Raw genomic sequence first — 19,096 nt, forward strand, 5'->3', positions numbered from 1 at the left:
GAGTGGGTGAGTGAGTGGGTGAGTGGGTGAGTGAGTGAGTGGTGAGTGAGTGGTGAGTGGGTGAGTGAGTGAGTGGTGAGTGTGTGGTGGGTGAGTCAGTGAGTGGTGAGTGAGTCAGTGAGTGGTGAGATGGTGGTGATGGTGGTGATGGTATATCTCTCTCTATCTCTATCTATTTATCTCTCTGTATATCTCCGTATATATCTCTCTATATCTCTCTATATCTCTCTCTATCTCTATATATCTCTCTGTCTATCTCTATCTCTCTATCTATCTCTCTATCTCTCCATCTCTCTCTATCTATCTCTCTCTGTCTCTCTCTGTCTCTCTCTCTATCTCTCTCTATATCTCTCTATCGCTCTCTATCTCTCTATCTCTCTCTATCTCTCTCTATCTCTCTCTATCTCTCTATCTCTATCTATCTCTCTCTATCTCTCTCTATCTCTCTCTATCTCTCTATCTCTATCTATCTCTCTCTATCTCTCTATCTCTCTCTATCTCTCTCTATCTCTCTATCTCTATCTATCTCTCTCTATCTCTCTATCTCTCTCTATCTCTCTCTATCTCTCTCTATATATCTCTGTCTCTCTCTATCTCTTTCTATCTCTCTATCTCTCTATCTCTCTCTATCTCTCTCTATCCCTCTCTATCTCTCTCTCTGTCTCTCTCTATCCCTCTCTATATCTCTCTATATTTCTCTGTCTCTCTCTCTATCTCTCTCTGTCTCTCTCTCTATCTCTCTCTCTATCTCTCTCTATCTCTCTCTATCTCTCTATATATGTCTCTGTCTCTCTCTATCTCTCTCTAAATCTCTCTATCTCTCTCTATCTCTCTATATATGTCTCTGTCTCTCTCTATCTCTCTCTAAATCTCTCTAAATCTCTCTATCTCTCTCTATCTCTCTCTGTCTCTATCTCTCTCTATCTCTCTCTATCTCTATCTCTCTATCTCTATCTCTCTCTATCTCTCTCTATTTATCTCTCTCTCTGTCTCTCTCTATCTCTATCTCTCTATCTCTCTGTCTCTCTGTCTCTCTATCTCTCTCTGTCTCTCTGTCTCTATCTCTCTCTATCTCTCTATATCTCTCTATCTCTATCTATCTCTCTCTGTCTCTCTCTATCTCTCTCTATCTCTCTATCCCTCTCTGTCTCTCTCTGTCTCTCTCTATCTCTCTCTATCTCTCTCTATCTATCTCTCTCTATCTACATCTCCATCTATCTCTCTCTATCTCTATCTCTGTGTATCTCTCACCCAGGGCCACACGCGCGGCTGAAGCGTCGTAGTTGATCCAGAATGAGACCCAGGACAGGATGGTGATGAGAGTTGAGGGCATGTACGTCTGCAGGATGAAGTAGCCGATGTTGCGTTTAAGGCGGAAGCTGAGTGACAGACGCGGATAGGAGCCTTGGAGGGGGGGGGGAGATAAGGGGGGAGATAAGGAGAGAGGGGGGGGAGAGATAAGGAGAGGGGGGTGAGAGGGGGAGAGAGGGAGAGAGAGGGGGTTAGCGTATTTTCCCGCTTATAACCCCGCAGAAAATAGCGTTTTGTGCAAAACAAATTTCAGATAGCCCGCTCCGTCATACGCCCCGCGTGCATTCATATCTTTAACGTCGTTAATTCCATTATATTAATGTGAAGCTTACATTTGCAATACATTCCACTATCAATTGTTCACGTTAAAATCGTAACGTGCACAATGAAATCAAACCAACCGGAAACGAGTTAAACGTAACACAGTAAATAAGTAACAAAAGGAAAATATCCGATAAAATACGTAACACGTGACCGTCATTGCTGGTTAATTCGGTAAGGTCACGTAGAAGGGGAAATAATAAAACAGTAAAAACTAAAAACATCATCGGATAAAATGTACGCGACGTTTCGTCCACAACGCCAGCAGCCGTCCTGTTAGGACAGCTGTCTTTCCAACAGCTATGTTATAATCACTAGGACAGGTGTCTTTCCCATAGCTATGTTCTAATCACTAGGATGGCTGTCTTTCCCACAGGTCTGTTCTAATCACTAGGACAGCTGTCTTTCCCACAGCTATGTTCTAATCACCAGGACAGCTGTCTTTCCCACAGCTATGTTCTAATCACCAGGACAGCTGTCTTTCCCACAGCTATGTTCTAATCACTAGGACAGCTGTCTTTCTCACAGCAATCTTATAATCACTAGGACGGCTGTCTTTCCCACAACTCTGTTATAATCACTAGGACAGCTGTCTTTCCCACAACTCTGTTATAATCACTAGGACAGCTGTCTTTCTCACAGCTCTGTTCTAATCACTAGGACAGCTGTCTTTGCCACAGCTATGTTCTAATCACCAGGACGGCTGTCTTTCCCACAACTCTGTTCTAATCACTAGGACGGCTGTCTTTCCCACAGCTATGTTCTAATCACTAGGACGGCTGTCTTTCCCACAGCTATGTTCTAATCACTAGGACAGCTGTCTTTCCCACAGCTCTGTTATAATCACTAGGACGGCTGTCTTTCCCACAGCTCTCTCTTAATCACTAGGACGGCTGTCTTTCCCACAGCTCTCTTATAATCACTAGGATGGCTGTCTTTCCCACAGCTCTGTTCTAATCACAAGGACGGCTGTCTTTGCCACAGCTATGTTCTAATCACTAGCACAGCTGTCTTTCCCACAGCTATGTTCTAATCACTAGGACAGCTGTCTCTACCACAGCTCTGTTCTAATCACTAGGACAGCTGTCTTTCCCACAGCTATGTTCTAATCACTAGGATGGCTGTCTTTCCCACAGCTGTGTTCTAATCACTAGGACGGCTGTCTTTCCCACAGCTGTGTTCTAATCACTAGGATGGCTGTCTTTCCCACAGCTCTGTTCTAATCACTAGGATGGCTGTCTTTCCCACAGCTATGTTCTAATCACTAGGACGGCTGTTTTTCTCACAGCTCTCTTATAATCACTAGGACAGCTGTCTTTCTCACAGCTCTGTTCTAATCGCTAGGATGGCTGTCTTTCCCACAGCTGCTTTATAACCACTGGGACGGCTGTCTTTCCCACAGCTATGTTCTAATCACTAGGACAGCTGTCTTTCCCACAGCTCTCTCATAATAATTAGGATGGCTGTCTTTGCCACAGCTATGTTCTAATCACTAGGACAGCTGTCTCTACCACAGCTCTGTTCTAATCACTAGGATGGCTGTCTTTGCCACAGCTCTGTTCTAATTACTAGGACGGCTGTCTTTCCCACAGCTATGTTCTAATCACTAGGATGGCTGTCTTTCCCACAGCTCTATTCTAATCACTAGGACAGCTGTCTTTCCCACAGCTATGTTCTAATCACTAGGACGGCTGTCTTTCCCACAGCTATGTTCTAATCACTAGGACGGCTGTCTCTCCCACAGCTGTGTTCTAATCACTAGGACAGCTGTCTTTCCCACAGGTCTGTTCTAATCACTGGGACGGCTGTCTCTCCTACAGCTCTGTTCTAATCACTAGGACGGCTGTCTTTCCAACAGCTATGTTCTAATCACTAGCACAGCTGTCTTTCCCACAGCTCTGTTCAAATCACCAGGACAGCTGTCTTTCCCACAACTCTGTTATAATCACTAGGACGGCGGTCTCTCCCACAGCTATGTTATAATCACTAGGATGGCTGTCTTTCCTACAGCTCTATTATAATCACTAGGACGGCTGTCTATCCCACAGCTCTGTTATAATCACTAGGATGGCTGTCTTTCCTACAGCTCTATTATAATCACTAGGATGGCTGTCTTTCCCACAGCTCTATTATAATCACTAGGACGGCTGTCTTTCCCACAGCTGTGTTATAATCACTAGGATGGCTGTCTTTCCCACAGCTATGTTCTAATCACTAGGACAGCTGTCTTTCCCACAGCTCTCTTATAATCACTAGGACAGCTGTCTTTCCCACAGCTCTGTTCTAATCACTAGGACGGCTGTCTTTCCCACAGGTCTGTTCTAATCACTAGGACGGCTGTCTTTCCTACAGCTCTGTTCTAATCACTAGGACGGCTGTCTTTCCCACAGCTCTGTTATAATCACTAGGACGGCTGTCTTTCCCACAGCTCTGTTATAATCACTAGGACGGCTGTCTTTCCCACAGCTCTGTTATAATCACTAGGACGGCTGTCTTTCCCACAGCTCTGTTATAATCACTAGGACGGCTGTCTTTCCCACAGCTCTGTTATAATCACTAGGACGGCTGTCTTTCCCACAGCTCTCTTATAATCACTAGGACGGTTGTCTTTCCCACAGCTCTGTTATAATCACTAGGACGGCTGTCTTTCCCACAGCTCTGTTATAATCACTAGGACGGCTGTCTTTCCCACAGCTCTCTTATAATCACTAGGACGGCTGTCTTTCCCACAGCTCTGTTCTAATCACTAGGATGGCTGTCTTTCCCACAGCTATGTTCTAATCACTAGGACGGCTGTCTTTCCCACAGCTATGTTCTAATCACTAGGACGGCTGTCTTTCCCACAGCTCTGTTCTAATCACTAGGATGGCTGTCTTTCCCACAGCTCTGTTCTAATCACTAGGACAGCTGTCTTTCCCACAGCTATGTTATAATCACTAGGACGCCTGTCTCTCCCACAGCTCTCTTATAATCACTAGGACAGCTGTCTTTCCCACAGCTATGTTCTAATCACTAGGACAGCTGTCTTTCCCACAGCTATGTTCTAATCACTAGGACGGCTGTCTTTCTCACAGCTCTCTTATAATCACTAGGACAGCTGTCTTTCTCACAGCTCTGTTCTAATCGCTAGGATGGCTGTCTTTCCCACAGCTGCTTTATAACCACTAGGACAGCTGTCTTTCCCACAGCTCTCTCATAATAATTAGGATGGCTGTCTTTGCCACAGCTATGTTCTAATCACTAGGACAGCTGTCTCTACCACAGCTCTGTTCTAATCACTAAGATGGCTGTCTTTGCCACAGCTCTGTTCTAATTACTAGGACGGCTGTCTTTCCCACAGCTATGTTCTAATCACTAGGACGGCTGTCTTTCCCACAGCTCTATTCTAATCACTAGGACAGCTGTCTTTCCCACAGCTATGTTCTAATCACTAGGACGGCTGTCTTTCCCACAGCTATGTTCTAATCACTAGGACGGCTGTCTCTCCCACAGCTGTGTTCTAATCACTAGGACAGCTGTCTTTCCCACAGGTCTGTTCTAATCACTGGGACGGCTGTCTCTCCTACAGCTCTGTTCTAATCACTAGGACGGCTGTCTTTCCAACAGCTATGTTCTAATCACTAGCACAGCTGTCTTTCCCACAGCTCTGTTCAAATCACCAGGACAGCTGTCTTTCCCACAACTCTGTTCTAATCACTAGGACGGCTGTCTCTCCCACAGCTCTGTTATAATCACTAGGATGGCTGTCTTTCCTACAGCTCTATTATAATCACTAGGACGGCTGTCTCTCCCACAGCTCTGTTATAATCACTAGGACAGCTGTCTTTCCCACAGGTCTGTTCTAATCACTGGGACGGCTGTCTCTCCTACAGCTCTGTTCTAATCACTAGGACGGCTGTCTTTCCAACAGCTATGTTCTAATCACTAGCACAGCTGTCTTTCCCACAGCTCTGTTCAAATCACCAGGACAGCTGTCTTTCCCACAACTCTGTTATAATCACTAGGACGGCGGTCTCTCCCACAGCTATGTTCTAATCACTAGGACGGCTGTCTCTCCCACAGCTCTGTTATAATCACTAGGATGGCTGTCTTTCCTACAGCTCTATTATAATCACTAGGACGGCTGTCTCTCCCACAGCTCTGTTATAATCACTAGGATGGCTGTCTTTCCTACAGCTCTATTATAATCACTAGGATGGCTGTCTTTCCCACAGCTCTATTATAATCACTAGGACGGCTGTCTTTCCCACAGCTCTGTTCTAATCACTAGGACAGCTGTCTTTCCCACAGCTCTATTATAATCACTAGGATGGCTGTCTTTCCCACAGCTCTCTTATAATCACTAGGACAGCTGTCTTTCCCACAGCTATGTTCTAATCACTAGGACGGCTGTCTTTCCCACAGCTATGTTATAATCACTAGGACGGCTGTCTTTCCCACAGCTATGTTCTAATCACTAGGACGGCTGTCTTTCCCACAGCTATGTTCTAATCACTAGGACGGCTGTCTTTCCCACAGCTATGTTCTAATCACAAGGACAGCTGTCTTTCCCACAGCTCTATTATAATCACTAGGATGGCTGTCTTTCCCACAGCTCTCTTATAATCACTAGGACAGCTGTCTTTCCCACAGCTCTATTATAATCACTAGGACGGCTGTCTTTCCCACAGCTGTGTTATAATCACTAGGACAGCTGTCTTTCCCACAGGTCTGTTCTAAGCACTAGGACGGCTGTCTTTCCTACAGCTCTGTTCTAATCACTAGGACGGCTGTCTTTCCCACAGCTCTCTTATAATCACTAGGACGGCTGTCTTTCCCACAGCTCTGTTATAATCACTAGGACGGCTGTCTTTCCCACAGCTCTGTTATAATCACTAGGACGGCTGTCTTTCCCACAGCTCTCTTATAATCACTAGGACGGCTGTCTTTCCCACAGCTATGTTATAATCACTAGGACGGCTGTCTCTCCCACAGCTATGTTCTAATCACTAGGACGGCTGTCTTTCCCACAGCTCTCTTATAATCACTAGGACGGCTGTCTTTCCCACAGCTCTCTTATAATCACTAGGACGGCTGTCTTTCCCACAGCTGCTTTATAACCACTAGGACGGCTGTCTTTCCCACAGCTCTCTTATAATCGCTAGGACGGCTGTCTTTCCCACAGCTATGTTCTAATCACTAGGACAGCTGTCTTTCCCACAGCTATGTTATAATCACTAGGACAGCTGTCTCTCCCACAGCTCTTTTATAATCACTAGGACAGCTGTCTTTCCCACAGCTATGTTCTAATCACTAGGACGGCTGTCTCTCCCACAGCTATGTTCTAATCACTAGGACGGCTGTCTTTCCCACAGCTCTCTTATAATCACTAGGACAGCTGTCTTTCCCACAGCTCTCTCCTAATAATTAGGATGGCTGTCTTGCCCACAGCTATGTTCTAATCACTAGGACAGCTGTCTTTCCCACAGCTCTGCTCTAATCACTAGGACAGCTATCTTTCTCACAGCTATGTTATATAATCACTAGGATGGCTGTCTCTCCCACTGCTATGTTCTAATCACTAGGACGGCTGTCTCTCCCACAGCTATGTTCTAATCACTGGGCCGCTGTCTTTCCCACAGCTATGTTATAATCACTAGGACGGCTGTCTTTCCCACAGCTCTGTTCTAATCACTAGGACGGCTGTCTCTCCCACAGCTCTCTTATAATCACTAGGATGGCTGTCTTTCCCACAGCTATGTTCTAATCACTAGGACGGCTGTCTTTCCCACAGCTCTCTTATAATCACTAGGATGGCTGTCTTTCTTACAGCTATGTTATAATCACTAGGACGGCTGTCTTTCTTACAGCTATGTTATAATCACTAGGACGGCTGTCTCTCCCACAGCTCTCTTATAATCACTAGGACGGCTGTCTTTCCCACAGCTGTGTTATAATCACTAGGACAGCTGTCTTTCCCACAGCTCTGTTCTAATCACCAGGACAGCTGTCTTTCCCACAGCTCTGTTTTAATCACTAGGACAGCTGTCTTTCCCACAGCTATGTTCTAATCACTAGGACAGCTGTCTTTCCCACAGCTCTCTTCTAATCACTAGGACAGCTGTCTCTCCCACAGCTCTCTTATAATCACTAGAACAGCTGTCTTTCCCACAGCTCTGTTCTAATAATGAGGACGGCTGTCTTTCCCACAGCTCTGTTCTAATCACTAGGATGGCTGTCTCTCCCACAGCTATGGCATAATCACTAGGATGGCTGTCTCTCCCACAGCTCTGTTATAATGACTAGGACAGCTGTCTTTCTCACAGCAATCTTATAATCACTAGGACGGCTGTCTTTCCCACAACTCTGTTATAATCACTAGGACAGCTGTCTTTCCCACAGGTCTGTTCTAATCACTAGGATGGCTGTCTTTCCCACAGCTCCCTTATAATCACTAGGACGGCTGTCTCTCCCACAACTCTGTTATAATGACTAAGACAGCTGTCTTTCTCACACCTCTCTTATAATCACTAGGACGGCTGTCTTTCCCACAGCTCTCTCCTAATCACTTGGACGGCTGTCTTTCCCACAGCTCGGTTGTAATCACTAGGATGGCTGTCTTTCCCACAGCTATGTTCTAATCACCAGGACGGCTGTCTTTCCCACAACTCTGTTATAATCACTAGGACGGCTGTCTTTCCCACAGCTGTGTTATAATCACTAGGACAGCTGTCTTTCCCACAGCTCTCTTATAATCACTAGAACAGCTGTCTTTCACACAGCTCTGTTATAATCACTAGGACGGCTGTCTTTCCCACAGCTGTGTTCTAATCACTAGGACAGCTGTCTTTCCCACAGCTCTGTTTTAATCACTAGGACAGCTGTCTTTCTCACAGCTATGTTCTAATCACTAGGACGGCTGTCTTTCCCACAGCTCTCTTCTAATCACTAGGACAGCTGTCTCTCCCACAGCTCTCTTATAATCACTAGAACAGCTGTCTTTCCCACAGCTCTGTTATAATAATTAGGACGGCTGTCTTTCCCACAGCCCTGTTCTAATCACTAGGACAGCTGTCTCTCCCACAGCTATGTCATAATCACTAGGACGGCTGTCTCTCCCACAGCTCTGTTATAATGACTAGGACAGCTGTCTCTCCCACAGCTATGTTATAATCACTAGGATAGCTGTCTTTCCCACAGGTCTGTTCTAATCACTAGGATGGCTGTCTTTCCCACAACTCCCTTATAATCACTAGGACGGCTGTCTTTCCCACAGCTGTGTTCTAATCACTAGGACGGCTGTCTTTCCCACAGCTCTGTTCTAATCACTGGGCCGGCTGTCTTTCCCACAGCTATGTTCTAATCACTAGGACGGCTGTCTTTCCCACAGCTCTGTTATAATCACTAGGACGGCTGTCTCTCCCACAGCTCTGTTATAATGACTAGGACAGCTGTTTTTCTCACAGCTCTCTTATAATCACTAGGATGGCTGTCTTTCCTACAGATCTGTTATAATCACTAGGACGGCTGTCTTTCCCACAGCTCTCTCCTAATCACTTGGATGGCTGTCTCTCCCACAGCTCTGTTCTAATCACTAGGACGGCTGTCTCTCCCACAGCTCTGTTCTAATCACTAGGACGGCTGTCTTTCCCACAGCTATGTTCTAATCACTAGGACGGCTGTCTCTCCCACAGCTCTGTTCTAATCACTAGGACGGCTGTATTTCCCACAGCTATGTTCTAATCACTAGGATGGCTGTCTCTCCCACAGCTATGTTCTAATCACTAGGACGGCTGTCTTTCCCACAGCTATGTTCTAATCACTACGACAGCTGTCTCTCCCACAGCTATGTTCTAATCACTAGGACGGCTGTCTTTGCCACAGCTCTCTCCTAATAATTATGATGGCTGTCTTTGCCACAGCTATCTTATAATCACTAGGACAGCTGTCTCTACCACAGCTCTGTTCTAATCACTAGGACGGCTGTCTCTCCCACAGCTCTGTTCTAATCACTAGGACAGCTGTCTTTCCCACAGCTATGTTCTAATCACTAGGACGGCTGTCTTTCCCACAGCTATGTTATAATCTCTAGGACGGCTGTCTTTCCCACAGCTCTGTTCTAATCACTAGGATGGCTGTCTTTCCCACAGCTCTGTTCTAATCACTAGGACGGCTGTCTTTCCCACTGCTATGTTATAATCACTAGGACAGCTGTCTCTCCCACAGCTCTGTTCTAATCACTAGGACGGCTGTCTTTCCCACAGCTCTGTTCTAATCACTAGGACGGCTGTCTTTCCCACTGCTATGTTATAATCACTAGGACAGCTGTCTCTCCCACAGCTCTGTTCTAATCACTAGGACGGCTGTCTTTCCCACAGCTCTGTTCTAATCACTAGGACGGCTGTCTTTCCCACAGCTATGTTATAATCACTAGGACAGCTGTCTTTCCCACAGCTATGTTCTAATCACTAGGATGGCTGTCTTTGCCACAGCTATGTTCTAATCACTAGGACAGCTGTCTTTCCTACAGCTCTGTTCTAATCACTAGGACGGCTGTCTTTCCCACAGCTATGTTCTAATTACTAGGACGGCTGTCTTTCCTACAGCTATGTTATAATCACTAGGACGGCTGTCTTTCTCACAGCTCTCTTATAATCACTAGGACAGCTGTCTTTCCCACACCTCTGTTTTAATCACTAGGACAGCTGTCTTTCCTACAGCTCTGTTCTAATCACTAGGACGGCTGTCTTTCTCACAGCTCTCTTATAATCACTAGGACGGCTGTCTTTCCCACAGCTATGTTCTAATCACTACGACAGCTGTCTCTCCCACAGCTATGTTCTAATCACTAGGACGGCTGTCTTTCCCACAGCTATGTTATAATCACTAGGACAGCTGTCTTTCCCACAGCTATGTTCTAATCACTAGGATGGCTGTCTTTGCCACAGCTATGTTCTAATCACTAGGACAGCTGTCTTTCCTACAGCTCTGTTCTAATCACTAGGACAGCTGTCTTTCCCACAGCTATGTTCTAATCACTAGGACGGCTGTCTTTCCTACAGCTCTGTTATAATCACTAGGACGGCTGTCTTTCCCACAGCTCTGTTATAATCACTAGGATGGCTGTCTTTCCCACAGCTATGTTCTAATCACTAGGACGGCTGTCTTTCCCACAGCTATGTTCTAATCACTAGGATGGCTGTCTTTTCCACAGCTACGTTCTAATCACTATGACAGCTGTCTCTCCCACAGCTATGTTCTAATCACTAGGACGGCTGTCTTTGCCACAGCTCTCTCCTAATAATTATGATGGCTGTCTTTGCCACAGCTATCTTATAATCACTAGGACAGCTGTCTCTACCACAGCTATGTTCTAATCACTAGGACAGCTGTCTTTCCCACAGCTCTCTCCTAATAATTATGATGGCTGTCTTTGCCACAGCTATCTTATAATCAATAGGACAGCTGTCTCTACCACAGCTCTGTTCTAATCACTAGGACAGCTGTCTTTCCCACAGCTCTGTTCTAATCACTAGGACGGCTGTCTCTCCTACAGCTCTGTTCTAATCACTAGGACAGCTGTCTCTCCCACAGCTATGTTATAATCACTAGGACGGCTGTCTTTCCCACAGCTCTGTTCTAATCACTAGGACGGCTGTCTTTCCCACAGCTATGTTATAATCACTTGGACGGCTGTCTTTCCCACAGCTATGTTCTAATCACTAGGACGGCTGTCTTTCCCACAGCTATGTTATAATCACTAGGACGGCTGTCTTTCCCACAGGTCTGTTCTAATCACTAGGACGGCTGTCTTTCCCACAGCTCTGTTCTAATCACTAGGACGGCTGTCTTTCCCACAGCTATGTTCTAATCACTAGGACGGCTGTCTTTCCCACAGCTATGTTCTAATCACCAGGACGGCTGTCTTTGCCACAGCTCTGTTATAATGACTAGGACGGCTGTCTTTCTCACAGCTATGTTCTAATCACTAGGACAGCTGTCTTTCCCACACCTCTGTTTTAATCACTAGGACAGCTGTCTTTCCTACAGCTCTGTTCTAATCACTAGGACGGCTGTCTTTCTCACAGCTCTCTTATAATCACTAGGACAGCTGTCTTTCCCACAGCTCTCTTATAATCACTAGGACAGCTGTCTCTCCCACAGCTATGTTCTAATCACTAGGACGGCTGTCTTTCCCACAGCTATGTTATAATCACTAGGACAGCTGTCTTTCCCACAGCTATGTTCTAATCACTAGGATGGCTGTCTTTGCCACAGCTATGTTCTAATCACTAGGACAGCTGTCTTTCCTACAGCTCTGTTCTAATCACTAGGACAGCTGTCTTTCCCACAGCTATGTTCTAATCACTAGGACGGCTGTCTTTCCTACAGCTCTGTTATAATCACTAGGATGGCTGTCTTTCCCACAGCTGTGTTATAATCACTAGGACGGCTGTCTTTCCCACAGCTATGTTCTAATCACTAGGATGGCTGTCTTTCCCACAGCTATGTTATAATCACTAGGATGGCTGTCTCTCCCACAGCTATGTTCTAATCACTAGGACGGCTGTCTTTCCCACAGCTATGTTCTAATCACTAGGACGGCTGTCTTTCCCACAGGTCTGTTCTAATCACTAGGACGGCTGTCTTTCCCACAGCTATGTTCTAATCACTAGGACGGCTGTCTTTGCCACAGCTCTCTCCTAATAATTATGATGGCTGTCTTTGCCACAGCTATCTTATAATCACTAGGACAGCTGTCTCTACCACAGCTATGTTCTAATCACTAGGACAGCTGTCTTTCCCACAGCTCTCTCCTAATAATTATGATGGCTGTCTTTGCCACAGCTATCTTATAATCACTCGGACAGCTGTCTCTACCACAGCTCTGTTCTAATCACTAGGACGGCTGTCTCTCCCACAGCTCTGTTCTAATCACTAGGACAGCTGTCTCTCCCACAGCTATGTTATAATCACTCGGACGGCTGTCTTTCCCACAGCTCTGTTCTAATCACTAGGACGGCTGTCTTTCCCACAGCTCTGTTCTAATCACTAGGACAGCTGTCTTTCCCACAGCTCTGTTCTAATCACTAGGACGGCTGTCTTTCCCACAGCTCTGTTCTAATCACTAGGACGGCTGTCTTTCCCACAGCTCTGTTCTAATCACTAGGACAGCTGTCTTTCCCACAGCTCTGTTCTAATCACTAGGACGGCTGTCTTTCCCACAGCTATGTTCTAATCACTAGGATGGCTGTCTTTCCCACAGCTATGTTCTAATCACTAGGACGGCTGTCTCTCCCACAGCTATGTTCTAATCACTAGGACGGCTGTCTTTCCCACAGCTCTCTTATAATCACTAGGACGGCTGTCTTTCCCACAGGTATGTTCTAATCACTAGGACGGCCGACTTTCCCACAGCTATGTTCTAATCACTAGGACGGCTGTCTTTCCCACAGGTCTGTTCTAATCACTAGGACGGCTGTCTTTCCCACAGCTATGTTCTAATCACCAGGACGGCTGTCTTTGCCACAGCTCTGTTATAATGACTAGGACGGCTGTCTTTCTCACAGCTCTCTTATAATCACTAGGACAGCTGTCTTTCCCACACCTCTGTTTTAATCAATAGGACAGCTGTCTTTCCTACAGCTCTGTTCTAATCACTAGGACGGCTGTCTTTCTCACAGCTCTCTTATAATCACTAGGACAGCTGTCTTTCCCACAGCTCTCTTATAATCACTAGGACGGCTGTCTCTCCCACAGCTATGTTCTAATCACTAGGACGGCTGTCTCTCCCACAGCTATGTTCTAATCACTAGGACGGCTGTCTTTCCCACAGCTATGTTATAATCACTAGGACAGCTGTCTTTCCCACAGCTATGTTCTAATCACTAGGACGGCTGTCTTTCCCACAGCTATGTTCTAATCACTAGGACAGCTGTCTTTCCTACAGCTCTGTTCTAATCACTAGGACAGCTGTCTTTCCCACAGCTATGTTCTAATCACTAGGACGGCTGTCTTTCCCACAGCTCTGTTATAATCACTAGGATGGCTGTCTTTCCCACAGCTCTGTTGTAATCACTAGAACAGCTGTCTTTCCCACAGCTCTCTTATAATCACTAGGACGGCTGTCTTTCCCACAGCTATGTTCTAATCACAAGGACGGCTGTCTTTCCCACAGCTATGTTCTAATCACTAGGACGGCTGTCTTTCCCACAGTTATGTTCTAATCACTAGGACGGCTGTCTTTCCCACAGCTCTGTTCTAATCACTAGGACAGCTGTCTTTCCCACAGCTATGTTCTAATCACTAGGACGGCTGTCTTTCCCACAGCTATGTTATAATCACTAGGACGGCTGTCTTTCCCACAGCTATGTTCTAATCACTAGGACGGCTGTCTTTCCCACAGCTATGTTCTAATCACTAGGACAGCTGTCTCTCCCACAGCTCTGTTGTAATCACTAGAACTGCTGTCTTTCCCACAGCTCTCTTATAATCACTAGGACGGCTGTCTTTCCCACAGCTATGTTCTAATCACAAGGACGGCTGTCTTTCCCACAGCTATGTTCTAATCACTAGGACGGCTGTCTTTCCCACAGTTATGTTCTAATCACTAGGACGGCTGTCTTTCCCACAGCTCTGTTCTAATCACTAGGACAGCTGTCTTTCCCACAGCTATGTTCTAATCACTAGGACGGCTGTCTTTCCCACAGCTATGTTCTAATCACTAGGACGGCTGTCTCTCCCACAGCTGTGTTCTAATCACTAGGACAGCTGTCTTTGCCACAGCTATGTTCTAATCACTAGGACAGCTGTCTCTCCCACAGCTATGTTCTAATCACTAGGACGGCTGTCTTTCCCACAGGTATGTTCTAATCACTAGGACGGCTGTCTTTCCCACAGCTATGTTCTAATCATTAGGACAGCTGTCTTTCCCACAGCTCTCTTATAATCACTAAGACAGCTGTCTTTCCCACAGCTCTGTTATAATCACTAGGACGGCTGTCTTTCCCACAGCTCTGTTATAATCACTAGGACGGCTGTCTTTCCCACAGCTCTCTTATAATCACTAGGACGGCTGTCTTTCCCACAGCTCTGTTATAATCACTAGGACGGCTGTCTTTCCCACAGCTCTGTTATAATCACTAGGACGGCTGTCTTTCCCACAGCTCTCTTATAATCACTAGGACGGCTGTCTTTCCCACAGCTATGTTATAATCACTAGGACGGCTGTCTCTCCCACAGCTATGTTCTAATCACTAGGACGGCTGTCTTTCCCACAGCTCTCTTATAATCACTAGGACGGCTGTCTTTCCCACAGCTCTCTTATAATCACTAGGACGGCTGTCTTTCCCACAGCTGCTTTATAACCACTAGGACGGCTGTCTTTCCCACAGCTCTCTTATAATCGCTAGGACGGCTGTCTTTCCCACAGCTATGTTCTAATCACTAGGACAGCTGTCTTTCCCACAGCTATGTTATAATCACTAGGACAGCTGTCTCTCCCACAGCTCTTTTATAATCACTAGGACAGCTGTCTTTCCCACAGCTATGTTCTAATCACTAGGACGGCTGTCTCTCCCACAGCTATGTTCTAATCACTAGGACGGCTGTCTTTCCCACAGCTCTCTTATAATCACTAGGACAGCTGTCTTTCCCACAGCTCTCTCCTAATAATTAGGATGGCTGTCTTGCCCACAGCTATGTTCTAATCACTAGGACAGCTGTCTTTCCCACAGCTCTGCTCTAATCACTAGGACAGCTATCTTTCTCACAGCTATGTTATATAATCACTAGGATGGCTGTCTCTCCCACTGCTATGTTCTAATCACTAGGACGGCTGTCTCTCCCACAGCTATGTTCTAATCACTGGGCCGCTGTCTTTCCCACAGCTATGTTATAATCACTAGGACGGCTGTCTTTCCCACAGCTCTGTTCTAATCACTAGGACGGCTGTCTCTCCCACAGCTCTCTTATAATCACTAGGATGGCTGTCTTTCCCACAGCTATGTTCTAATCACTAGGACGGCTGTCTTTCCCACAGCTCTCTTATAATCACTAGGATGGCTGTCTTTCTTACAGCTATGTTATAATCACTAGGACGGCTGTCTTTCTTACAGCTATGTTATAATCACTAGGACGGCTGTCTCTCCCACAGCTCTCTTATAATCACTAGGACGGCTGTCTTTCCCACAGCTGTGTTATAATCACTAGGACAGCTGTCTTTCCCACAGCTCTGTTCTAATCACCAGGACAGCTGTCTTTCCCACAGCTCTGTTTTAATCACTAGGACAGCTGTCTTTCCCACAGCTATGTTCTAATCACTAGGACAGCTGTCTTTCCCACAGCTCTCTTCTAATCACTAGGACAGCTGTCTCTCCCACAGCTCTCTTATAATCACTAGAACAGCTGTCTTTCCCACAGCTCTGTTCTAATAATGAGGACGGCTGTCTTTCCCACAGCTCTGTTCTAATCACTAGGATGGCTGTCTCTCCCACAGCTATGGCATAATCACTAGGATGGCTGTCTCTCCCACAGCTCTGTTATAATGACTAGGACAGCTGTCTTTCTCACAGCAATCTTATAATCACTAGGACGGCTGTCTTTCCCACAACTCTGTTATAATCACTAGGACAGCTGTCTTTCCCACAGGTCTGTTCTAATCACTAGGATGGCTGTCTTTCCCACAGCTCCCTTATAATCACTAGGACGGCTGTCTCTCCCACAACTCTGTTATAATGACTAAGACAGCTGTCTTTCTCACACCTCTCTTATAATCACTAGGACGGCTGTCTTTCCCACAGCTCTCTCCTAATCACTTGGACGGCTGTCTTTCCCACAGCTCGGTTGTAATCACTAGGATGGCTGTCTTTCCCACAGCTATGTTCTAATCACCAGGACGGCTGTCTTTCCCACAACTCTGTTATAATCACTAGGACGGCTGTCTTTCCCACAGCTGTGTTATAATCACTAGGACAGCTGTCTTTCCCACAGCTCTCTTATAATCACTAGAACAGCTGTCTTTCACACAGCTCTGTTATAATCACTAGGACGGCTGTCTTTCCCACAGCTGTGTTCTAATCACTAGGACAGCTGTCTTTCCCACAGCTCTGTTTTAATCACTAGGACAGCTGTCTTTCTCACAGCTATGTTCTAATCACTAGGACGGCTGTCTTTCCCACAGCTCTCTTCTAATCACTAGGACAGCTGTCTCTCCCACAGCTCTCTTATAATCACTAGAACAGCTGTCTTTCCCACAGCTCTGTTATAATAATTAGGACGGCTGTCTTTCCCACAGCCCTGTTCTAATCACTAGGACAGCTGTCTCTCCCACAGCTATGTCATAATCACTAGGACGGCTGTCTCTCCCACAGCTCTGTTATAATGACTAGGACAGCTGTCTCTCCCACAGCTATGTTATAATCACTAGGATAGCTGTCTTTCCCACAGGTCTGTTCTAATCACTAGGATGGCTGTCTTTCCCACAACTCCCTTATAATCACTAGGACGGCTGTCTTTCCCACAGCTGTGTTCTAATCACTAGGACGGCTGTCTTTCCCACAGCTCTGTTCTAATCACTGGGCCGGCTGTCTTTCCCACAGCTATGTTCTAATCACTAGGACGGCTGTCTTTCCCACAGCTCTGTTATAATCACTAGGACGGCTGTCTCTCCCACAGCTCTGTTATAATGACTAGGACAGCTGTTTTTCTCACAGCTCTCTTATAATCACTAGGATGGCTGTCTTTCCTACAGATCTGTTATAATCACTAGGACGGCTGTCTTTCCCACAGCTCTCTCCTAATCACTTGGATGGCTGTCTCTCCCACAGCTCTGTTCTAATCACTAGGACGGCTGTCTCTCCCACAGCTCTGTTCTAATCACTAGGACGGCTGTCTTTCCCACAGCTATGTTCTAATCACTAGGACGGCTGTCTCTCCCACAGCTCTGTTCTAATCACTAGGACGGCTGTATTTCCCACAGCTATGTTCTAATCACTAGGATGGCTGTCTCTCCCACAGCTATGTTCTAATCACTAGGACGGCTGTCTTTCCCACAGCTATGTTCTAATCACTACGACAGCTGTCTCTCCCACAGCTATGTTCTAATCACTAGGACGGCTGTCTTTGCCACAGCTCTCTCCTAATAATTATGATGGCTGTCTTTGCCACAGCTATCTTATAATCACTAGGACAGCTGTCTCTACCCCAGCTATGTTCTAATCACTAGGACAGCTGTCTTTCCCACAGCTCTCTCCTAATAATTATGATGGCTGTCTTTGCCACAGCTATCTTATAATCACTAGGACAGCTGTCTCTACCACAGCTCTGTTCTAATCACTAGGACGGCTGTCTCTCCCACAGCTCTGTTCTAATCACTAGGACAGCTGTCTTTCCCACAGCTATGTTCTAATCACTAGGACGGCTGTCTTTCCCACAGCTATGTTATAATCTCTAGGACGGCTGTCTTTCCCACAGCTCTGTTCTAATCACTAGGATGGCTGTCTTTCCCACAGCTCTGTTCTAATCACTAGGACGGCTGTCTTTCCCACTGCTATGTTATAATCACTAGGACAGCTGTCTCTCCCACAGCTCTGTTCTAATCACTAGGACGGCTGTCTTTCCCACAGCTCTGTTCTAATCACTAGGACGGCTGTCTTTCCCACTGCTATGTTATAATCACTAGGACAGCTGTCTCTCCCACAGCTCTGTTCTAATCACTAGGACGGCTGTCTTTCCCACAGCTCTGTTCTAATCACTAGGACGGCTGTCTTTCCCACAGCTATGTTATAATCACTAGGACAGCTGTCTTTCCCACAGCTATGTTCTAATCACTAGGATGGCTGTCTTTGCCACAGCTATGTTCTAATCACTAGGACAGCTGTCTTTCCTACAACTCTGTTCTAATCACTAGGACGGCTGTCTTTCCCACAGCTATGTTCTAATTACTAGGACGGCTGTCTTTCCTACAGCTATGTTATAATCACTAGGACGGCTGTCTTTCTCACAGCTCTCTTATAATCACTAGGACAGCTGTCTTTCCCACACCTCTGTTTTAATCACTAGGACAGCTGTCTTTCCTACAGCTCTGTTCTAATCACTAGGACGGCTGTCTTTCTCACAGCTCTCTTATAATCACTAGGACGGCTGTCTTTCCCACAGCTATGTTCTAATCACTACGACAGCTGTCTCTCCCACAGCTATGTTCTAATCACTAGGACGGCTGTCTTTCCCACAGCTATGTTATAATCACTAGGACAGCTGTCTTTCCCACAGCTATGTTCTAATCACTAGGATGGCTGTCTTTGCCACAGCTATGTTCTAATCACTAGGACAGCTGTCTTTCCTACAGCTCTGTTCTAATCACTAGGACAGCTGTCTTTCCCACAGCTATGTTCTAATCACTAGGACGGCTGTCTTTCCTACAGCTCTGTTATAATCACTAGGACGGCTGTCTTTCCCACAGCTCTGTTATAATCACTAGGATGGC

At 46.1% G+C, this 19,096-nt stretch overlaps 1 protein-coding gene across 1 annotated transcript in view; it reads right to left on the reverse strand.

Annotated features, from left to right (window-relative positions):
* LOC116958332 (gamma-aminobutyric acid receptor subunit beta-3-like) overlaps positions 1-19,096 on the reverse strand; it is a 98,149-nt gene that overhangs the window by 21,037 nt on the left and 58,016 nt on the right. Inside the window, exon 6 of the mRNA XM_076058542.1 lies at positions 1,252-1,404. Within this exon, the coding sequence (XP_075914657.1) occupies positions 1,252-1,404 (153 nt within the window). The remainder of the gene's footprint in view (positions 1-1,251; positions 1,405-19,096) is intronic.

The sequence above is a fragment of the Petromyzon marinus genome (assembly GCF_048934315.1).
Source record: "Petromyzon marinus isolate PM22_M1 ecotype Great Lakes invasive population chromosome 76 unlocalized genomic scaffold, UKy_Petmar_22M1.pri1.0 chr76_unloc.2, whole genome shotgun sequence".
Taxonomy (NCBI): Eukaryota; Metazoa; Chordata; class Hyperoartia; order Petromyzontiformes; family Petromyzontidae; genus Petromyzon; species Petromyzon marinus.